Source organism: Nerophis lumbriciformis, linkage group LG23 (assembly GCF_033978685.3).
Source record: "Nerophis lumbriciformis linkage group LG23, RoL_Nlum_v2.1, whole genome shotgun sequence".
Classification (NCBI taxonomy): Eukaryota; Metazoa; Chordata; class Actinopteri; order Syngnathiformes; family Syngnathidae; genus Nerophis; species Nerophis lumbriciformis.
Genome location: NC_084570.2, coordinates 42262330 through 42286939, shown reverse-complemented (window position 1 = coordinate 42286939; position 24610 = coordinate 42262330). Strand labels below are relative to the sequence as shown.

Sequence of the window (24610 nt, the reverse complement as noted above, 5' to 3'; positions counted from 1 at the left end):
GTGGCAAATTTTAGGAACTAGGAGAAGTAGCTAATATGCTAACTTGCTAATATAGCTGAAAAAGTATCTTTAAGCACCTATAGGGGTAGCTAATATGCTAACTAGCCAATATAGCCAAGTGGCAAATTTTAGGAACTCGGAGAAGTAGCTAATATGCTAACAAAATTGTAACAACTGGGTAGAAGTAGCTAATATGCTAACAAAATTGTAACAACTGGGGAGAAGTAGCTAATATGCTAACTTTCTAATATATCCGAAAAAGTATCTTTAAGCATCTACAGTGGTATCTACCATGCTAACTAGCCAACATAGCCTAGTGGAAAACTGTAAGAACTGGGGAGAATGAGCCAATATGCTAACTTGTAAATATGACCTAATAAGCATCTTTGAGAACCAACAGTGTAGCTAATATGCTAACTAGCCAACATAGCCTTGTGGCAAATTTTAGGAACTAGGAGAAGTAGCTAATATGCTAACTTGCTAATATAGCTGAAAAAGTATCTTTAAGCACCTACAGGGATAGCTAATATGCTAACTAGCAACATAGCCTAGTGGAAAACTGTAAGAACTGTGTGTAAAGGTAGCTAATATAGCCTAAAAAAACTTTAACAACCAACAGGGGTAGCTAACATGCTAACTAGCCAACACAGTCTTGTGGAAAATTGTAAGAACTTGGGGTAGAAGTAGTTAATATGCTAACTAGCTAATATAGCTTAATAAGCATCTTTAAGAACTAACAGGGGTAGCTAACACGCTAATCAGCCAACATAGCCAAGTGGCAAATTTTAAGAACTAGGTGCACTCGGGGAAAAACATTTTATGCTAACTTTCTATTGTAGCCTATTTAATAACCAACGAGAGTAGCTAACATGCTAACTAACCAACATAGCTTATTAATAAACTTTTAAGAAGTGGGTGTAGCACTAGTTAATATGCTAAAGCCGAATGAGCATTTTTGAGAACCAACAGAGGTAGCTAACATGCTAACTAGCCAACGTAGTCTCGTGAAAGACTTTAAGAACTGGGGGTCGAAGTAGCTAACCTAGCCAAATAAGTGTCTTCAATGGCGGTAGCTAGCATGCTAAATGTGTGTGTGTGTTGTGCAGGTACTACAGAGACATCGCCAAAATGCCAAGCATCAGCGACCAAGACATGGACGCCTACCTAGTGGAGCAGTCGCGTCTGCACGGCAGCGAGTTCAACACGCTGAGCGCGCTCAGCGAGCTTTACTTCTACATCAACAAGTACAAGGAGGAGGTGAGTTCCTTCCCCGACCAGCGGGGGGCGCCAAGTCACCGTCTTGTTGTGTGTGTGCAGGTGGTGACTGCCCTGGATCGTGACGCCTACTGTCGCAAACACAAACTGCGGCACAAACTGGAACAAGCCATCAACTTGATGTCAGGAAGCTGAGGAGACCTGCCCTTTTGGGGGGCGGGGCCTTTATTTTATTTTTATTTTTTTTACTAGAACCGCACCAATCAATCAGTCGACGTGTTATTTATTCGCCAATCCATCACAGAGCCACTCGGGCGCTGGGCTGGCACCCAATCGCCTGGTCTTGGGCAGGGTGGAGGTGGGGCATCAGCCAACATGTAAATAAGCACCAAGCAGGAAGTGAATAATGGACACTTACTGATTGGGTCTATAAGCCCGCCCCTTTTACGTAGCTCCGCCCCCCGATTGGCTAGAAGGACTTGTACGCCTTTAACTGCCCCCCCCCCGCCACGCCAACCCTTCCTGAACATTCCACCACCATGATGTGAATACTGTGCCCAGCGACCAGTGCCATGGACAGACCGGGACCAGCAGAACCGGACCGGACTTGGACCAAAGCCCAGATGGAAGAAAAAAAAGAAAAAAACGTTTACACGAGTGGAGGAAGCTTCTGATTGGTTCTTGGACAGGAAGGAAGGAAAGCCACTACTGGACCAACACCACTGTGTGTGTGTGTGTGTGTGTGTGTGTGTGTGTGTGTGTGTGTGTGCGTGCAGCTGGGAGGAAGAAGCAGACTGAAGATACTTGTGTGTGTAATTAGTGAAATGATAAAACACACACACATCTAACACGTATTTATTGAGGATTTTGCTTTAACTTAAATGATTGTCTGGGCTTTATTTATTGTGGGTGCCAACCAGCCAGTGTTTGACCTTTGACACTTGATCCACTTCCCATGGGAAGGGCGGAGCCGACGACGGCATTGGACATGAGCCACGAAGTGGGAGGGCTAGGCCGCGTTCAAGCCCCTCCCCCCCGCAGGCTTGTTGTGACTGTGTCATAGCAGCAGCCAATCGGTCGAACGGAGTATGTTGCGGCTCCGCCTCCTTTGGCGAGAAGACGTTGAGCGGCGGGACTTGGCCGACGGAGGTCGCCGCCGTTTGTCCACGACGTCGGCAGAAAACGACGAAAACGTGTTTGACTTTGAAGTGTAACCATGACGACTGTGTCCACGTAATAGCCTGTGTCCTTTTTTTTTTTTTTTTACATCGCCTTTGTTTGTACGCCGTGACATCATCACTAAAGTGTTTAATAACCACGCCTCTTTTATCCCCTGCATCAAAGTGGGTGTGAGGGCGCCGGACAAACAGGAAGTGGCTTCGGCACGCTTTCTTTAGGGCAGGGGTGTCCAAACGTTTTACTCTGAGGGCCGCACACTGAAAAGTTCTACACACGGGGGACATTTTGATCTTTTTCTTTTCCTTTTTTTCCTTTTATTATTTTTAATCAAAGCACGAGGGAGACATTTTGATATTCTTCATTTTCTTTAAATTATTTTATTATTTTTAATCAAAGCCCGAGGGGGACATTTTGATCATTTTCATTTTCTTTCATTTTTTTTTTTTTAATTAAAGCACGCGGGGGACATTTGATATTTTTTATTTTTTTATTTTTTATTTTATAATAAAGCACGTGGGGGATATTTTAAATTTTCTTTTCTTTTTCTTTCTTTTTTTTTAATCAAAGCGCATGCAGGGGAAATTTTTATATTTTTCGTTTTCTTTTTTTAATAAAATATTTTTATTGTCTTTTTTTCAAATGTATTTATTTTAAATCAAAACATGCGAGAGCCATGTTATTTTTCATTTTCTTTTCCCTTTTTAATCAAATCATATTTTTCATTGTCTTTTTTTTCAAATGCATTTATTTTAAATCAAAACATGCGGGAGCCATGTTGATATTTTTAGTTTATCAAAACCACGGACTGAATGACCTCAGTCATAAAAATTTTAAAAAAATAAGTTGTTTTTTTAATCAATGCTTAAGTCTTTAGATCGACTTCAGATCTTAGACTTAGACTTCCTTTTTATTGTCATTCAAATTTGAACTTTACAGCACAGATAAGAACGAAATTTCGTTACATAAGCTCATGGTAGTGCAGGATAAAAAAGCTATAAGGTGCATATATAAATAAATAAATAGATTACTGTACAGATAAATATATTGCACTTTTCCACATGCGTCCATGTTTATGGATGTATGTTATATTGTCTTTTTTATTCCAGCGAGTTAATCCATTTTGGGGGGAGTTGGAGATCTATCTGTGGATATAACATTTTTGGGGGTTTTATGTTTTATCCCATTTTTGTCAAAACTTTTTTTTTTTATCTGAAAAGCTGCAATATTTTCCTGCAAAAAAATGTCAAAGTGGAATATTTGATGTGAAGTAATTGGAGCCTTAAATAGTTCAATAATTAATCCATCCATCCATCTATTTTCTACCGCTTAGTCCCTTCGGGGTCGCGGGGGGCGCCGGAGCCTATCTCAGCTAATAATTCATGTCATCGTTCATTTTAATTTCTTTATTTTTTGAGCAAGAAATGTTAAAAGAAAAAATCCCGTCAAAATGATTGGGGATCCAAAAGGGTCCTACTCATAAAAGTGTTAAAATAAGTCATTTTATATATATATATGTATGTGTATGTGGAAATATATATATATATATACATACATACATTTACTACTACTTGTCCCTTCCGGGGTCGCGGGGTGTGTATATATATATATATATGTATATATATATACAGTATATATGCTTAAATCTCTAGATCCACTTCAGATCTACTGTATGTAATATTTCCCCCGAAAAATGTTGAAAGTGGAATATTTGATGTGAAATAATTGGAGCCTTAAATAGGTCAATATTTTATGTTATCATTCATTTTAATTCATTATTTCTAGAACAATGACCTTAAAAATCCCACTAAAATGATTAGGGATTCAAAAGGGTCCCACTCCTAAAAGTGTTAAAAATAAGTTGGTTTTTTTTCACTTTCAACTCTTGAGTGTGTCTAGATCAACTCACTGTGAGTTGTGTGGGTTTTGCATGTAATTGTTTGCCCTTTTTGTCCAAGAAAACGTTTTTTATACGGCAAAATATGCAATATTTTCCTCAGAAATATTTCAAAATGCAATAATTGATGGTAAGTAATCCATCCATCCATCCATTTTCGACCGCTTGTCCCTTTTCGAGGCCCTAAATAGGTCAATAATTCATACCGTTGATTTCGATATATTTTTATTTTTTGATCAATGAGGTTAAAAAAAAATCACACTACAATTATTGGGGTTGTGGGTCCTGCTCATAAAAGTGTTAAAAATAAGTCTTACTTTCTTTTTTCTTTTTTTAAACTTTCAATTCTTCAGTGTCTGTCTAGATCAACTAACTCACTGAGTTGTTTTTCCCCCCATGTTTTATTTTTGTTTGTATTTTTGTCAAAGAAAACTGTTTTTTATATGGCAAACACACAAAATATGCGATATTTTCCTCAGAAATATTTCAAAGTGGAATATTTTGATGGGAATTCTTTGGAGCCTTGAATTCATAACATTGATTTTGATAGATTTTTATTTTTGATCAATGAGGTTAAAAAAAAAAGATTGGGGATCCGACTCATAAAAGTGCTAAAAATAAGTTTTACTTTTTTTTTCTTTTTTACTTTCAACACTTAAATCTCCAGATCAACTCTGTTGATTTTAGGTTTTTATTATTTTTCCATGTTGTTTTTGGCAAACACACAAAACTTGCAATATTTTCCACAAAAATATATTTCAGAGGGAAATGTTTGATATAAAGTAATTAAAGCTCTCAATAGGTCAATAATTCATAACAACATTGATTTTGATTCATTATTATTTTTTGAGCAATGACCGTTTTAAAGTAGGCAGATTTGTGTTGTTGTTTTTTTTAAATAATATTCTTAGAATGTGTCAAGGGCCGTAAAAAAAAAAAAGTAGGACTATAACTATTTTGAAAAAACCCACTGATATTATTGCGGGCTGGGGTTAATCTGCCCGGCAACAGCCGAGCCCGTCCGTCCTCTGCATCATTTATGATTGGGTCGCCGCCAGTCACATGACCACTGCCGCCATGTTTTATAAATGAAGAGGTTCAAGAGGCGACGGTTCGCCTGCTAGCATGCGACGTCGCAGCGTCAGGTGAAAGGTCACAAGGTCAACGTGTCCTCTGTCCGTCCGATGTTTTGCTAATCGTTTTAACCGTGACATCGCCGCACCGCCTGCCGGCAGGAAGCCTCATTAGCTGCCAGGATTGGGGGGGCTGCGTGTTGCTGATAACAGCACTCTGGGGGATGGGGGTGTTGGATTGGAAAGGGGGGGCCCATGTTGGAACGAAGCCAAGCAAAACGAAAGTGGAGCAGCAACATGGCCGCTGCTTAACGCCAAACAAAATATGTCCTTAAATGTACAGCCGCGCCTCTCCCTGGCTACCACTAAACTCTGAAAATAAACCAACTAACAACAAATGTTCATTATTGACCACGCAAACATGGACAATGATTAATAGTGTGAATGAGCGCCTCCTAGCGACTGTGACGTAACTGCAGGGAGACTGCAGCGTGTGGAGTGACGTCAGAACAACAGTGACCCCTGCAGGTTTCCACTCTTGTTGCCCCAGAAGACCACGATTAGTCCACGCATGCGCGATGTACACTTTTAGTTTTGTTTTCTTTAACTTATGTTTGGGAACGCCGTCACTGTTGCCATAGTTTTTATTTTTGTAACGGTTCTTTCAATAATGTCATGTGGAAGATTATTTACAATACAGAACAAATATATTATTTATGTAAAAAAAAAAAAAATGCACAGAAACTTTTATTAGTAGATTGCACAGTTCACTACATATTCCGTACGATTGACCACTAAATGGTAACACGTGAATAAGTTTTCCTACTTGTTTAAGTCGGGGTCCACGTAAATCAATTACATCCATCCATCCATCCATTTTCTACCGCTTATTCCCTTCGGGGTCGCAGGGGGTGCTGGAGCCTATCTCAGCTACAATCGGGCGGAAGGCGGTGTACACCCTGGACAAGTCGCCACCTCATCACAGGGCCAACACAGATAGACAGACAACAGTCACACTCACATTCACATTCACACCCATCCATCCATCCATCTTCTTCCGCTTATCCGAGGTCGGGTCGCGGGGGCAGCAGCCTAAGCAGGGAAGCCCAGACTTCCCTCTCCCCAGCCACTTCGTCCAGCTCTTCCTGTGGGACCCCGAGGCGTTCCCAGGCCAGCCGGGAGACATAGTCTTCCCAACGTGTCCTGGGTCTTCCCCGCGGCCTCCTACCGGTCGGACGTGCCCTAAACACCTCCCTAGGGAGGCGTTCGGGTGGCATCCTGACCAGATGCCCGAACCACCTCATCTGGCTCCTCTCGATGTGGAGGAGCAGCGGCTTTACTTTGAGCTCCTCCCGGATGGCAGAGCTTCTCACCCTATCTCTAAGGGAGAGCCCCGCCACCCGGCGGAGGAAACTCATTTCAGCCGCTTGTACCCGTGATCTTGTCCTTTCGGTCATAACTCAAAGCTCATGACCATAGGTGAGGATGGGAACGTAGATCGACCGGTAAATTGAGAGCTTTGCCTTCCGGCTCAGCTCCTTCTTCACCACAACGGATCGATACAGCGTCCGCATTACTGAAGACGCCGCACCGATCCGCTTGTCGATCTCACCATCCACTCTTCCCTCACTCGTGAACAAGACTCCGAGGTACTTGAACTCCTCCACGTGGGGCAAGATCTCCTCCCCAACCCGGAGATGGCACTCCACCCTTTTCCGGGCGAGAACCATGGACTCGGACTTGGAGGTGCTGATTCTCATCCCAGTCGCTTCACACTCGGCTGCGAACCGATCCAGCGAGAGCTGAAGATCCTGGCCAGATGAAGCCATCAGGACCCCATCATCTGCAAAAAGCAGAGACCTAATCCTGCAGCCACCAAACCAGATCCCCTCAACGCCTTGACTGCGCCTAGAAATTCTGTCCATAAAAGTTATGAACAGAATCGGTGACAAAGGGCAGCCTTGGCGGAGTCCAACCCTCACTGGAAACGTGTCCGACTTACTACCGGCAATGCGGACCAAGCTCTGGCACTGAGCATACAGGGAGCGGACTGCCACAATCAGACAGTCCGATACCCCATACTCCCTGAGCACTCCCCACAGGACTTCCCGAGGGACACGGTCGAATGCCTTCTCCAAGTCCACAAAACACATGTAGACTGGTTGGGCAAACTCCCATGCACCCTCAAGGACCCTGCCGAGAGTATAGAGCTGGTCCACAGTTCCACGACCAGGACGAAAACCACACTGTTCCTCCTGAATCCGAGGTTCGACTATCCGGCGTAGCCTCCTCTCCAGTACACCTGAATAGACCTTACCGGGAAGGCTGAGGAGTGTGATCCCACGATAGTTAGAACACACCCTCCGGTTCCCCTTCTTAAAGAGAGGAACCACCACCCCGGTCTGCCAATCCAGTGGTACCGCCCCCGATGTCCACGCGATGCTGCAGAGTCTTGTCAACCAAGACAGCCCCACAGCATCCAGAGCCTTAAGGAACTCCGGGCGGATCTCATCCACCCCCGGGGCCTTGCCACCGAGGAGCTTTTTAACTACCTCAGCAACCTCAGCCCCAGAAATAGGAGAGCCCACCACAGACTCCCCAGGCACTGCTTCCTCATAGGAAGACGTGTTGGTGAGATTGAGGAGGTCTTCGAAGTATTCCCTCCACCGATCCACAACATCCGCAGTCGAGGTCAGCAGAACACCATCCTCGCCATACACGGTGTTGATAGTGCACTGCTTCCCCTTCCTGAGGCGGCGGATGGTGGTCCAGAATTGCTTCGAAGCCGTCCGGAAGTCGTTTTCCATGGCCTCACCGAACTCCTCCCATGTCCGAGTTTTTGCCTCTGCGACCGCTGAAGCCGCACACCGCTTGGCCTGTCGGTACTTGTCCACTGCCTCAGGAGTCCTATGAGCCAAAAAAAACCGATAGGACTCCTTCTTCAGCTTGACGGCATCCCTCACCGCCGGTGTCCACCAACGGGTTCTAAGATTACCGCCACGACAAGCACCAACTGCCTTGCGGCCACAGCTCCAATCAGCCGCCTCGACAATAGAGGCGCGGAACATGGTCCATTCGGACTCAATGTCCAGCACCTCCCTCGTGACATGTTCAAAGTTCTTCTGGAGGTGGGAATTGAAACTCTCTCTGACAGGAGACTCTGCTAGACGTTCCCAGCAAACCCTCACAATGCGTTTGGGCCTGCCAGGTCTGTCCGGCATCCTCCCCCACCATCGCAGCCAACTCACCACCAGGTGGTGATCGGTAGAAAGCTTGAACTCCAACGTACAGACTCTGAGCCGGGGGGAAACAAGAATTGGCACCCCAGCCCGTCGCCTCTCACTGCCGGCAACGCCAGAGTGGAAGAGAGTCCAGCCCCTCTCGAGAGAACTGGTTCCAGAGCCCTTGCTGTGCGTCGAAGTGAGTCCGACTATATCTAGCCGGAACTTCTCCACCTCGCGCACTAGCTCAGGCTCCTTCCCCCCCAGCGAGGTGACGTTCCACGTCCCAAGAGCTAGCTTCTGTAGCCGAGGATCGGACCGCCAAGTGCCCTGCCTTCGGCTTCCGCCCAGCTCACATCGCACCCGACCTCTATGACCCCTGCTATGGGTGGTGAGCCCATTGGAGGGGGGACCCACGTTGCCTCTTCGGGCTGTGCCCGGCCGGGCCCCATGGGGACAGGCCCGGCCACCAGGCGCTCGCCATCGTGCCCCACCTCCAGGCCTGGCTCCAGAGGGGGGCCCCACATTCACACACTAGGGCCAATTTAGTGTTGCCAATCAACCTATCCGCAGGTGCATGTCTTTGGAGGTGGGAGGAAGCCGGAGTAACCCATGCAGTCACAGGGAGAACATGCAAACTCCACACAGAAAGATCCCGAGGCCGGGATTGAACTCACGACTACTCAGGACCTTCGTATTGTGAGGCAGACGCACTAACCCCTCTGCCACCTTGCTGGCCTAAATCAATTCATGGTACAAATATATACTATCATCATAATACAGTCTTCACACAAGTTAATCATCAGAGTATATACATTGAATTATTTACATTATTTACAATCCGGGGGGTGGGATGAGGAGGGTTTGGTTGATATCAGCACTTCAGTCATCAACAATTGCATCATCAGAGAAATGGGCATTGAAACAGTGTAGGTCTGACTTGGTAGGATATGTACAGCGAGCAGAGAACATAGTGAGTTCAAATAGCATAAGAACAAGTATATACATTAGAAATACATTTGATTATTTACATTTGGTTATTTACAATCCGGGGAGGTGGGATGTGGAAGGGAGGGTGTTTGTCAAGGGTTGAAGTTGCCTGGAGGTGTTGTTTTAGTGCGGTTTTGAAGGAGGATAGAGATGCACTTTCTTTTACACCTGTTAGGAGTGTATTCCACATTGATGTGGCATAGAAGGAGAATGAGTTAAGACCTTTGTTAGATCGGAATCTGGGTTTAACGTGGTTAGTGGAGCTCCCCCTGGTGTTGTGGTTATGGCGGTCATTTATGTCAAGGAAGTAGTTTGACATGTACTTCAGTATCAAGGAGGTGTAGCGGATTTTATAGACTAGGCTCAGTGCAAGTTGTTTTACTCTGTCCTCCACCCTGAGCCAGCCCACTTTGGAGAAGTGGGTAGGAGTGAGGTGGGATCTGGGGTGGAGGTCTGGAAGTAATCTGAATAGCTTGTTCTGGGATGTTTGGAGTCTAGATTTGAGGGTTTTGGAGGTGCTAGGGTAGCAGGAGGTGCAAGCGTAATCGAAAAAGGGTTGAACGAGAGTTCCTGCTAGAATCTTCAAGGTGCTTTTGATGACCAGAGAGGAGATTCTGTAGAGAAATCTCGTTCGTTGGTTGACCTTTTTGATTACCTTGGTTGCCATTTTATCACAGGAAAGATTAGCCTCTAGAATGGAACCTAGGTAGGTGACCTCATCTTTCCTGGTGATAACGATGTCACCCACTTTTATAGTGAAGTCACTGACTTTCTTGAGATTGATTTGGGACCCAAACAGGATGGATTCCGTTTTACCTAAGTGTATGGATAGCTTGTTGTCAGCGAGCCAGGTGCAAGTTCTACAGAGTTCAGCACTGAGGATTTTCTCCACCTGTGACTTGTCCTTGCCGGATACCAGCAGGACCGAGTCATCCGCAAACAAGAACAATTCACAGTCGCATGCTGATGACATGTCATTTATGTATACTAGGAACAGTAAAGGCCCCAATATACTGCATTGGGGGACTCCACAGCTTACTGAGAGGGGGGGGGGCACGGTGCTGTTCACCTCTACCACCTGTTCCCTCCCCTCCAAGTAAGATTGCATCCAGCTCGATGAGGTTTTATCAAATCCGATTGCTCTGAGCTTATCCAACAGTATAACGTGGTTAACGGTGTCAAAGGCCTTCTGAAGGTCCAGCATGACCATGCCGCAGTATTTGCCCGCGTCCACCTCATGTTTGATGTGGTCGCTCAGATAGAGAAGGCATGTGTCAGTGGAGTGGTTAGTTCTGAAGCCGGGTTGGAATTTGTACATGAGTTTATTAGTAGCAAGGTAACTATCGACCTGTTCATTAACTATTTTTTCCATTACTTTTCAAATGGAACTGAGAATAGAAACAGGTCGGTAGTTACCAGGTTCTAATTTGCTACCTTTTTTTTTAAAAGGGGGGTTACTCTTGCTATCTTGAAATCCTTGGGTACTTGGCCTTGTTTAATTGAGAGGTTAATTATGTGCTCAGCAGCCTTAAGGAATCAACACTCTAAGTACTTTATTTACATCAAATACATAAATTCACAATAATGACAATTTTAAAGTGTACTTTTTTGTTAGGCAGCAGATATAGATTTAAGTTAAGCCTCGTTTAACGTTTAGAAAAAATAAATACATGAGTTTGTGGCGCCCCCGTGCGTCATTCATTACAATGACAGAACGGTGATTAAAATTGTGGCATATGTTCATTTTTATATTCTTGTTGTCTTTTACTACTATGTAAGCCATTGGCTTCATACAAAAAAAAAAGATAAAACATCAAATATCACAGCACGTTGCCAAAGCGCCGTCGTAAATATTGCGAGTCCCGGAAGTTATGTATTCTCTGCGCATGCGTGTACCGATTGGGTCTTGTCGCGAATAACGTGTCAGGACCCGGATGTTGCACTAAAATAGATAACAAAATCACCTTCACTTAATGCTACGCTTACATGGAAAGAAGGGACTACTTAAATTACAATTCGCAATAACAAAGTAAGAGGGCACAGAAGTACAATAAAGATAATAAAATAATTTAAAAAAATACCTCCGATCGGTAAGGCATAACAGCTGCAATCAATTTGGGACAGCACACTTGTCAAAATTCGCGTCCTCAATAGCTACGTACGCAGCGCGCATGTGCAAATCCAAAAAGACAACTTTCCTAAAGTCACAACATTAGTACATTCTATATTTATCATAGTGTATTTATTGTACTATCTATGTTTAGTCAAACCACACATATTTGGACGGTAGCGTAATCACAGTCGCGACGATCGCTCTGTTGCCCCGCCCCTTCTAAGGTATGTAACCAATCAACTGTCGGCATCGCGATGAGCTGGCTTCTTGCACCGGAAACAGGAAGTGGTGTCTCGACTCAGCCGAGTGCAGCAAAAAAGGCAAACTAGTCGGCTGTGAAAGACAATTTGGAATATTACTGTGACTGTTTTAACACAGTTGCTTAGTGTTCGTAACATCCGCAGGTGAGTCGTTTGATAAAGTTTATTCTACTTTATTTGTTAGTAGCTAGTAGTTATTTTTCCGGAGCTAGCGAGCTTATTGCCTGCGAGCCGTGATCCTGCAGTTGTTGTTTATGGTCAGATAGCTCATGTTCGCACTTTGAAGTCTTCGCCGGCTTGCAATTTTAAGTTGAATCAAACATTTATATAGACTGTACAAACTATAGCGACAAACCGACGTCTTTTTTTTTCCGGTAAAGTGGAGAAACTGGGTGTGTTTGAGGCTGCGTCTAATTCTCGCAGCCGTAGCCTGCAGCTTGGGCGCGTCGCGGGGCTGCCACGCCCCCTTCGCTTTAAGTGCTATGTGTGTCGGGGCTGCCACGCCCCCTACGCCAAAAGTGATGTGTCGGGGTTGCCACGCCCCCTTCGCTTAAGTTTGATGCGCGTCCGGGCTGCGTCTAATTCCTGCAGTTTGCGCGCGTCCCACAGCTTTCACGCCCCACTTCACCTATGTAATGTTGTGTGTGTCAGGGATGAGTCTCCAGTGGACAGCGGTGGCCGCCTTCTTATACGTGGAGGTCTTCTTGGTCCTCCTCTTGTGTATTCCCTTCATTTCTGCTAAGAGGTACGTACAACGCATCGATGAAAATGGCAGTTCCCATGATGCATTGTGTTGAACTCTCGGAGAACATTCTTTTTCCTCCTGTTAACCTGACAAGAGCTCTAAAGTTGCATAAGTGAGACTTGCAGAAGCCGCTAGGAGTCAAGTGACTTAAGTCAATATTTTTTTGATTTCTTTTAACTTTCAACTCTTGAGTGTGTAGCGAAGTGAATTATATTTATATAGTGCTTTTCTCTAGTGACTCAAAGCATTTTACATAGTGAAACCCAATATCTAAGTTACATTTAAACCAGTGTGGGTGGCACTGTCTTGCCCAAGGACACAGCGGCAGTGTGGGGATCGAACCTGGAACCCTCAAGTTGCTGGCACGGCCACTCTACCAACCGAGCTATACCGCCCCGCCCTAGATCAACTCCCTGTGAGTTTTGGGGGTTTTTCATGTAATTTTTTGTCAAAGAAAACGTTTTTTATATGGCAAAATATGCAATATTTTCCTCAGAAATATTTCAAAGTGGAATAATTGATGGTAAGTAATCGAAGCCCTAAATAGGTCAATAATTCACAGCGTTGATTTTGATAGATTTTTTTTATTCATCAATGAGGTTTAAAAAAAATCACACTACAATTATTGGGGTCCCATTCATATGTGTTAAAAATAAGTCTTACTTTTTTTTTTTTTACTTTGACACTGTCGAGATCAACTCACTGTGAGTTTTGTTTTTTTCCCCCATATTTTATTTTTGTTTGTTTTTTGTCATAGAAAACTTTGTTTTTTATATGGCAAACACACAAAATATGCGATATTTTCCTCAGAAATATTTCAAAGTGGAATATTTGATGGGAAGTAATTGGAGCCTTAAATTCATAACATTGATTTTAATATATTTATATTGTTTGTTCAATGAGGTAATAAAAAAAAAAAATCACACTAAAATTCTTAGGGTTCCAGAAGGGTCCCACTCATAAAAGTGTTAAAATAAGTCTTACTTTTTTCTTTTTCTTTTTTACTTTCAACGCTTAAACCTCGAGATCAACTCTGTAGATTTTAAGGTTTTATTATTTTTTCATGTTTTTTTTTGTGGTTATTGTATGCTCTTTTTGTCAGAAAAAAACAACCCACCGTTGTTTTCAATATGGCAAACACACACTATTTGTAATATTTTCCACAAAAAATATTTCAGAGTGAAATGTTTGATGTAAAGTAATCAAAGCCCTCAATAGGTCAATAATTCATAACATTGATTTTGATACATTATTATTTTTTGAGCAAAGACCGTTTTAAAGAAGGCAGGTTTGTGTCGTTAGAGTCAACATTGCAAGTTTTTCTCGTTGCATTTCACCTATTTACTCTTTTATTCCACTCTTCTTCTTTTTTTTTGTAATAATATTCATAGAATGGGTCAAGGGCCGTAAAAAAACGTAGCTGCGGGCCGCACTTTGGACACATTTTATTGATATAGATAGTTCTTACCTCACTGTTTTTGTCATGTGCTGCTTTGGCCGCTAGGTGGAGCCAAAGATGGCGCGTTCTCTTTATAACTGTGTGTGTTTGATTGATTGATTGAAACTTTTATTAGTAGATTGCACAGTGAAGTACATATTCTGTACATTTGACCACTAAATGGTAACACCCAAATAAGTTTTTCAACTTGTTTAAGTCGGGGTCCACTTGAATTGATTCATGATACAGATATATACTATCAAACATATACTAACATCATATAGTCATCACACAAGATAATCATCAGAGTATATACATTGAATTATTTACATTATTTACAATCCGGGGTGTGGGATATGGAGGAAGGGGGGGGGGGTTTGGTTGGAATCAACACTTCAGTCATCAACAATTGCATCATCAGAGAAATGGACATTGGAACAGTGTAGGACTGACTTGGTAGGATATGTACAGCAAGTAGTGGACATAGAGAGAGAGATCAGAAAGTATAAGAAAAAGTGTCTACATTCGATTGTTTACATTTGATTATTTACAATCCGAAAGAGTATTATGTGGAAGGGAGGGTGTTAGTTTAGGGTTGTAGTTGCCTGGAGGTGTTCTTTTAGTGCGGTTTTGAAGGAGGATAGAGATGCCCTTTCTTTTACACCTGTTGGGAGTGCATTCCACATTGATGTGGCATAGAAAGAGAATGAGTTAAGACCTTTGTTAGTTCGGAATCTGGGTTTAACGTGGTTAGTGGAGCTCCCCCTGGTATTGTGGTTATGGGGAGGTGTAGCGGATTTTATAGACTAGGCTCAGTGAAAGTTGTTTTACTCTGTCCTCCACCCTGAGCCAGCCCACTTTGGAGAAGTGGGTAGGAGTGAGGTGTGATCTGGGGTGGAGGTCTGGAAGTAATCTGACTAGCTTGTTCTGGGATGTTTGGAGTCTCGATTTGAGGGATTTGGAGGTGCTAGGGTACCAGGAGGTGCATGCGTAATCGAAAAAGGGTTGAACGAGAGTTCCTGCTAGAATCTTCATGGTGCTTTTGTTGACCAGAGAGGAGATTCTGTAGAGAAATCTCGTTTGTTGGTTGACCTTTTTGAGTACCATTGTTGCCATTTTATCACAGGAAAGATTAGCCTCTAGAATGGAACCTAGGTAGGTGACCTCATCTTTCCTTGTGATAACAATGTCTCCAGGTGGAACAGCGTCTTCCGGTCTCGGCTGGTCCAAACCATTGCCTTATATGGAAACACTTCCTTTATGGTGGCCATGGCCATCCTGGTCTTCCTGCTCATTGGTAAGTGCGTGCATATGTTCACGACAATACAGTAGAACCTCTAAAGCCGCAGTGTCTGAACTTTTTCCAGCAATCCAAAGTAGGTCAGTATAAGCTAAGCTATCTGAACAAAACATGAGTTGGTGCAATTCAGAAAACGACTAAACTTTCCGGAAGAATAAACCCACAAGTGACGAACCGTAGTGATACATAACGTTATACGAGATGTCATCGTTTTACTTTTTATTTGGCTTTTTGCAGCACTTAAGAACGCTCATTCAGTGTCGTAAAGACTTCTTGTTCGCAAAGATGAAGAGGTCCATAAATGGATGTTATGACAAAAAAAAAAAAAATGCGATTTTGGGAGGAATTGCGTGTGGTCGTGAGTTCAAACCCAGTCATACCAAAGACTTTAAAAATGGGAACCATTACCTCCCTGCTTGGCACTCAGCATCAAGGGTTGGAATTTGGGGTTGAATCACCAAAAATGATTCCCGGAGCTCGGCCACCGCTGCTGCTCACTGCTCTCCTCACCTCCCAGGGGGTGATCAAGGCTTATGGGTCAAATGCAGAGAATAATTTCGCCACACCTAGTGTGTGTGTGACAATCATGGGTACTTTTAACTTTTTAAATGCTAAAATGCACAAGCCAAACTTAAATGTGAACAGTTATAATGCGTCAAGTACTAAGTCATATGACTATGACGCATACGCATATAAAATAAGGTATACAAAAAAAAAAAACTATACATGCTAACCGTTAGCATGTATCAAGTAGCAAGTTATATGACTGAGGTCCTCGGCTGCGAAATTGACAAAAAAAGTTAGCATGCCAATGTTATGTTAGAATGATAACATTATCATGCCAACAGTTAGCTTATTTCAAGTGCCAAATTTTATGACTCTGAGCTGTTCGCCTGCAAAATTTACTAAAAAACAAAGTTAGCATACTAATGTTATTACGCTAGAATACTAACAGTTAGCATGTGTTAAGTACCAAGTTTTAGGAATCTCAGGTGTTTGGCTGTAAACTTGGCACACTAGAATGCTAATTTAGGCATGCTAACAGTTAGCATGTGTCAAGAACCAAGTTAAATAACTCAGGTGTTGAACTGCACAATTGGCTAATAAAGTTAGCATGTCAATGTTATTACGTTAGAATGCTAACAAAATCATGCTAACAGTTAACATATGTCAAGTACCGAATTTTATAACTCTGAGGTCTTAGGCCGCAAAATTGGCAAAAAAAAAACAGGGTAGCATGCTAATGTTATTACGCTAGAATGTTAACATTATCATGTTAACAGTTAGCATGTGTCAATTACCAAGTTATATGTTATATGTGCAACCCTTTGAGACACTTGTGATTTAGGGCTATATAAATAAACATTGATTGATTGATTTGATTGATTGATATATGAATCTGAGGTGTTGGGCTGTAAAATTGGCTAAAATAAAATGCTAATGAAGTCATGCTAAAATGCTAATGTTAGCATGTGTCAAGTACCAAGTCATATGACTCTGAGCTGTGTTTTTGGCTGCTAAATTGGCCGAAAAAGTTAATGTGCTAACAATTGGCATGTATTTAGGACCAAGTTATGAGTCTGAGGCATTTGGCTGCAAAATTGGCTATAACATTAGCATGCTAATTAAGGTTAAACATTTAGCTTAGCATATAATAATTGACCTATATTGTATTGATTGATTGTATCTTTAATGTTTAAAGTGTATCAACGTGACCCCCACATCCTTCAATGTTTATTTACACCGCCCTCCCTGGAAAAAGTTTGGACACCCTTCTTTTAGAGGTTCCGCCGTGCTGAAATGGCCGCCCGCTCGGCATGGAATTGCATGCAATTGTGGCGTGGCGGTGATTATGTCACATGGCCGTGTTGTGGCAGATGCCTTCCGCGAGGTGAGGAAGTACAGCGTGACGGAGAAGGTGGACCTGAGCAACAATCCAACAGCCGTCGAGCACATTCACATGAAGCTCTTTCGAGCTCAAAGAAATCTTTACATCGCAGGATTCGCTCTCCTGCTCTGTCTGTGAGTACACACACACACACACACACACACACACACACACACACACACACACACACACACACACACACACACTATGTTTAACATGTTATCACTTTGTGGACATCTTAATAATAGATTAGATTTATACAACACGTTTTTTTTTGTCAAAATAAATCAATATATTAAGAATATACAGGAAATACTACTGGTAGTTAATTTGTTATTGTGTGAAAAAAATGGCCAATTATTTAATATACAATTCAAATAATTTATTATTTTATTTGTTGAATCCATCAGAATTGATAAAAAAAAAAATGAAATTATCAGACGGAAAAAAATCATGCCATAAATAGTAAAAAAAAAAACCTGTATTAATAAATATAGATATTAATATGTAATTGTAACAATTAGTTTCGTCCCAAACTGTAAATTTATTAAGAATATGTAGGAAATACTAGTTAATTTATTAACATGTGAAAATTAATACATTGTTAATTAATTTAAGATTGAAATTATATGTATTGTTGTTTCTTAATGGTAAATCTATTTTAATTGGTAATTTGTTTAAAAATGAAATTATTACACAAATAAAAATCATGCCATGAGTAGTTTAAAAAAGTAATATATTATTAAATATTTTCAATTATTTATTTATGTGACTATTTTTTTGTCAAAATTAAATCAATATACAAATATATAGGAAATACTAGTTAATTCATCAACATGGGAAAATCAATAAATTGTTAATTTAAGATTAATATTGTATTTAATTTTCTTAATGGTCTATCATAATCTATCATAATTGGTAATTCGTTTAAAAATTAAATTATTACACAAATAAAAATCATGCCATGAGTAGTTTAAAAAAGTAATATATTAATATTTTCAATTATTTAATTATATGACTTTTTTTTGGTCAAAATTAAATCAATATACAAATATATAGGAAATACTAGTTAATTCATCAACATGTGAAAATCAATAAATTGTTAATTAATTTAAGATTTAAATAATACATTGATATTGTATTTAATTTTCTTAATGGTACATCTATCATAATTGGTAATTCATTAAAAAAAATGTTGTTAAAAAATAAATTATTACAAAAATAAAAACATTGCCATGGGTAGTTTAAAAAAGTAATATATTTAGTGTTTTCAAATATTTAACTATGTGACAATTTTTTTGTCAAAATTAAATCAATATAGGAAATACTAGGTAATTTATTAACATGTGAAATTCAATAAATTGTTAATTTAAGATTGAAATAATGACATTGATATTGTATTTAATTTTCTTAATGGTACATCTATTGGTAATCTGTGAAAAAAAAAAAAAGTTGTTAAAAATTAAATTATTACACAAATAGAAATCATGCCATGAGTAGTTTCAAAAAGTAATTTATAATTGAAATTTTTTAATTGTGACAGTTTTTTGTTAAATTTAAATTAATAAAAATATATAGGAAATACTAGTTAATTTATTGACATGTGAAAAAGAATAAATTGTCAATTCATTTTCGGTTACATACAATATCAATATAATTCAATCGTAAATGAATGAATTGACTATGTATGGATTTTCACATGTTAATAAATTAAGTATTTTCTATATATTAATATATTGAATATATTTTTGACATAAAAATTGTTACACAACAATACATAACTTTTTTATATAACTATTTATGGCATGATTTATTTGTTTGTCAAAATGTTTACCAATTTAACTTTGTTTTTGCAAATGACTGATTCTGATAGCTTTAACATCAAGGAAGTGAGATACAATGTCAATTTATGTTCAATCAATTAGAATCTGTGGTTCATAAAAACAAATATGTTATTATCCAAATAATGCTACAAATGGTTTAAATATATATGTATGTTAATGAATATAAATATTTTAAATATTACATTATATGTACATTTTGGGGACGGCGTGGGGCTGTTGGGAGAGTGGCCGTGCCAGAAACCTGAGGGTTGCTGGTTCGATCCCCACCTTCTACCAACCTTGTCCGTTGTGTCCTTGAGCAAGACACTTCACCCTTGCTCCTGATGGGTCGTGGTTAGGGCCTTGCATGGCAGCTCCCGCCATCAGTGTGTGAATGTGTGTGTGAATGGGTGAATGTGGAAATAGTGTCAAAGTGCTTTGAGTACCTTGAAGTTAGAAAAGCGCTATACAAGTGTAACCCATTCATGTATATTAATGAATATAAATATTTTAAACATTACATTATATGTACATTTTAATATTTAATTTAATTACATTTATTTTAGTCTAAATGGTAGTTATTTCATGAAAAATAGAAATAATAAAATCATCCTTTCATGTTGGTTGTTGATGTAGGAAGAACAGCTGCCAGCAGGGGGCGACGTATACACACACACAGACACAGTAGTGACCAGTGGACTTCCATTTTGGTACGAGTTAGTGGAAGGTGTTGGCAGCTGATCGGTTATTTCCGGACGGTCTGTGACTCGCACGCCATATTTGGGCCACTGAGTCGCCTCCGCTTCAGTCGTCTCGTCTCTGCGCTCATGTGCCTGAACGCACCATTCATTCATTCATTAATGTTCCACCTCATCATTAAGGTACAAAACATGGCGACTCGCTTTCATTTCATGAATGACATTAACCCCGCCCACCTCGCGCTTACATCATCACCTGTCAACGCCACGCGCTCTCTCTCTCTCTCTATCTCTCTGTGTCTGTGTCTGTGTCTGTGTCTGTGTCTGTGTCTGTGTCTGTGTGTGTGTGTGTGTGTGTGTGTGTGTGTGTGTGTGTGTGTGTGTGTGTGTGTGTGTGTGTGTGTGTGTGTGTGTGTGTGTGTGTGTGTGTGTGTGTGCGCGCGCATTAATAATGTGAGAATATTATGTTTATAAAGTCAGGAAATATGTCCTTGGACACATGAGGACTTTGAATATGACCAATATATGATCCTGTAACTACCTGGTTTCAGATCGATATCTAAATGTGTGGTATCATCCAAAACTAATGTAAAGTATCAAACAGAAGATTAAGTGATTATTACATTTTAACAGAAGTGTAGATAGAACATGTTGAAACAGATATTAACAGTAAGTTAACAAGTAGATTAATAATCCATTTTTACAGTTTGTCCTTCATAATAAGAAAATAATAGAATAACAATGTTGCTGCATATGTCAGCAGACTAATTAGGAGCCTTTGTTTGTTTACTTACTACTAAAAGACAAGTTGTCTTGTGTGTTCACTATTTTATTTAAGGACTAAACTGCAATAATAATAATAATGTACCCTAATATTTTTTGTTAAAATAAAGCCAATAATGCCATTTTTTGTGGTCCCCTTTATTTAGAAAAGTACCAAAATACATTTTGGTACCGGGACAACCCTAAGGCCTACTATGCTACTGTATTTTAATTTTGGTCATTATGGTGGTACTTGGAGAGCCAAGTGTTTTCTGAGGTGATACTTGGTGATAAAAGTTAAAGAACCACTGCTCTAAACTCACTTTTTATTGTTAAAACCTCATCCAAGCTCACCTTTTACCTTAGAAACCTCATCCAAGCTCACCTTTTACCTTAAAAACCCCATCCAAGCTCACCTTTTACCTTATGAACCTCATCCAGGCGCACTTTTTACCTGAACCTCATCCAGGCACACTTTTTACCTTAAAAACCTCATCCAGGCTCACCTCTTACCTTAAAAACCTCATCCAGGCTCACCTTTTACCTTAAAAACCCCATCCAAGCTCACTTTTTACCTTAACCTCATCCAGGCGCACTTTTTACCTGAACCTCATCCAGGCGCACTTTTTACCTTAAAAACCTCATCCAGGCGCACTTTTTACCTTAAAAACCTCATCCAGGCGCACTTTTTACCTTAAAACCTCATCCAAGCTCACCTCTTACCTTAAAAACCTCATCCAGGCTCACCTTTTACCTTAAAAACCCCATCCAAGCTCACTTTTTACCTTAACCTCATCCAGGCGCACTTTTTACCTGAACCTCATCCAGGCGCACTTTTTAACTTAAAAACCTCATCCAGGCGCACTTTTTACCTTAAAAACCTCATCCAGGCGCACTTTTTACCTTAAAACCTCATCCAAGCTCACCTTTTACCTTAAAAACCCCATCCAAGCTCACCTTTTACCTTATGAACCTCATCCAGGCGCACTTTTTACCTTAAAAACCTCATCCAGGCTCACCTCTTACCTTAAAAACCTCATCCAGGCTCACCTTTTACCTTAAAAACCCCATCCAAGCTCACTTTTTACCTTAACCTCATCCAGGCGCACTTTTTACCTGAACTTCATCCAGGCGCACTTTTTACCTTAAAAACCTCATCCAGGCTCACCTTGTACCTTTTAAAAACCTCATCCAGGCTCACCTTGTACCTTTTAAAAACCTCATGCAGGCTCACCTTGTACCTTAAAAACTCACCCAAATTCACTTTTTAACTGTCAAAGCCTCCATCCAAACTCTTACAATTCAGTCCAAACCTGTTTGAAACGCACTTCAAACTAAGTCTAAGGGTTGTTGATGATTGTGCGTGTGTACGTGCAGGTTGTTGATGATTGTGCGTGTGTACGTGCAGGTTGTTGATGATGATTGTGCGTGTGTACATGCAGGTTGTTGACGATGATTGTGCGTGTGTACATGCAGGTTGTTGACGATGATTGTGCGTGTGTACGTGCAGGTTGCTGCGTCGTCTGGCCACGCTTCTCTCCCAGCAGGCCTTGCTGATGGCGTCTAACGAGGCGTTCAAGAGGCAGGCGGAGGGCGCGAGCAAAGCCGCCAAAAGCTTCATGGAGGAGAACGAAGTGCTGCAGGGCGTAAGTCACTCCTCCCCTCACCAGCGGGGGGCGCTACACCCTATGGCTGCTGCTGCGTGACTAAATGGCTGAAGGACTATTTATTCACGTGTACTCTATTTATTTTTAAATGAGAGGACAGCGGCTGAATATTACATGACTACTATTTCTAATACTCATGTACACTTGCTTGTGTCAAGTCCATAAAGACCAGAATAGAAAGAACATTGGTCGGCCTTTTGTGGGCAGAGTCTTGGTGCATCAGTATGTGAAAGTAAGACGACGCCCTGTTTTTATTTTTTGTAAAAAAAATGTATGATGGACAGCTGACTGCATCAGTGGTCAGCTGCTGCACTCACTCACTGACTGCTGCCTTCACTGACCTCATCACAGTCAGGACACCTGACTACTCACTCCACAGAGACTGTGTGTGTAGGTGGAACAGGTGTGAATTCTAAACGCTCCACCACCACACAGCTGTCTGTTTGTGTGTGTTCTTGTATTTCTACCTTTCTTGAGACACCAACTCGGAAAAGTGCCTTCCATAAGGGGACCGGTGAACAAGTTAGGACCGAAATCATTGTCCCAATACGGAAAACCGTTGCATCTAGTAGAGAGCCAAATACTAGAGTCCGTGAACTTTGCTCTAAAGTCAGGATTTTTGGTTGATTAATGTGCATACAAAAGTAAACATTGACAGGTGCAAAGGCAGCAGTATATGATAAAACAAGCTAAAGAAGGACTTCCCTAATGATCCCCCCCAAAAACAGCCAGCTGAACAGCTCATTTTACCACTTCCGGCGCTGATGTAAGACAACCCGCGTCCCATATGTGACCATAGGATGAACAAATACACTACTCTACTAAGACTATAGTGGCCATTAACACTTAACTTCTACAACTGGGTTGCCCAAAGTGCGGCACAGGGGCCATCTGTGGTCCGTGACTCCTTTGTCATCGGCCTTAAGCACATTACAAAAAAAAAAATAGAGATCTCATTTGCATTGGTGACGGAGACCCTATTGGTGACATATCACTCGTCTTCACCTCTGTCTTCTTGGTCTTGTTAGAAACTACGAGACGCCGGCGTTGAGGTGCCCGAGGCGGGCAAAAAGGGAGGCGGAGTCCAGGAAGAGAACAAGACTCTAAAGGGGGAAGTGAAGTCTTTGAAGGAGGAACTGGAAGCCACCCAGAAAGGTGTGTGTGTGTGTGTGTGTGTGTGTGTGTGTGTGTGTGTGTGTGTGTGTGTGTGTGTGTGTGTGTGTGTGTGTGTGTGTGTGTGTGTGTGTGTGTGTGTGTGTGTGTGTGTGTGTGTGTGTGTGTGTGTGTGTGTGTGTGTGTGTGTGTGTGTGTGTGTGTGTGTGTGTGTGTGTGTGTGTGTGTGTGTGTGTGTGTGTGTGTGTGTGTGTGTGTGTGTGTGTGTGTGTGTGTGTGGAAGGAAGCCGTTGCTAACTGGCTAGCTTTGGCTTTGAAGCTTATTGTGTGTGTGTGTGTGTGTGTGTGTGTGTGTAGCGCTGCACAAGTCGGATGGTGACGTTCGTGCCATGAAAAAGCAAGCTGGAAACTTAACGGTGGAATACGACAGACTACTGGACGAACACAGCAAACTGCTGGTAAAACAAACACACACTCACACTTCCTGTCTGGCTGCAAGCTTCCCTCCAGCCTGCAGGAGGCGCTCACCACGTCGGTTTTTGTCCCTCACAGGCCAGCGGCGACAAAAAGTCAGACTGAGGAGGACGACGAAGGTCTGCATCCTGTTGACGCCGTCCTCATCGTCGTGGCCCTCTGCGGTGTGTGTGTGTGTGATGTCACTTCCTGTCGGCTCGCTTCCATCTTTAAAGACGGTTTGTTTCCCACTGAGGAATCTTTTCAAAGTAAGACTTCGAGCCACAAGTTGACTCTCTCAGCTCTCATGTAGTTTAGCATCACTCGTTAGCATGGCGGGCTTATGTTGTTTATTCACGTTGTTATGGAAACGGCAAACACAGCACGCTGTCAATAAACCACCTATTGCAAACCCGGTGTGTGTGAGTTGTGAACATGCAGTCTCCTATGTGCATGCTCGCAATGCAACTCCTGCAGGGGGGCGATGAAAGGCAGCTGTTTGCTTATTTTAGCAGACCCCCCCGCCCTGGTACCCTCCCACTCCCACTCAGATCTAGTTTCTGTGAGGACGTCAAAGTGCTGAATCGTTTATTCTGTCGTCTCTTATATCAGACGCCGACTCCGCCACAGTTCCCACAGCGGGTGGGCGGGCCCACACTCACCCTGCGTTACTCCCATGATGCAATGTAACGCTTACTGCATAGCATGACGAACTCATGTCATGTAACATGTGCTATGTTACCCGACAAGGTTTGTCACTAGTGCCAACCTGTAACGT

General features: G+C 41.6%; 2 protein-coding genes across 2 annotated transcripts in view; both read left to right on the top strand.

Annotated features, from left to right (window-relative positions):
- The window catches only part of plxna3 (plexin A3), a 101859-nt gene extending 99326 nt beyond the window's left edge, over nucleotides 1–2533 (top strand). Inside the window, exons 37-38 of the mRNA XM_061985497.2 lie at nucleotides 1107–1257; nucleotides 1318–2533. Coding sequence (XP_061841481.2) covers nucleotides 1107–1257; nucleotides 1318–1410 — 244 coding nt within the window. The 3' untranslated portion in view covers nucleotides 1411–2533. The remainder of the gene's footprint in view (nucleotides 1–1106; nucleotides 1258–1317) is intronic.
- A 9396-nt stretch (nucleotides 2534–11929) lies between these two features.
- bcap31 (B cell receptor associated protein 31) lies at nucleotides 11930–24244 on the top strand. The gene is made up of 8 exons (XM_061985498.2): nucleotides 11930–12089; nucleotides 12597–12690; nucleotides 15325–15425; nucleotides 17306–17450; nucleotides 22110–22245; nucleotides 23295–23421; nucleotides 23737–23837; nucleotides 23932–24244. The coding sequence occupies exons 2-8, from the start codon at nucleotides 12599–12601 to the stop codon at nucleotides 23956–23958; spliced, it is 729 nt and encodes a 242-aa protein (XP_061841482.1). The 5' UTR covers nucleotides 11930–12089; nucleotides 12597–12598; the 3' UTR covers nucleotides 23959–24244.
- Nucleotides 24245–24610: the final 366 nt, after the last annotated feature.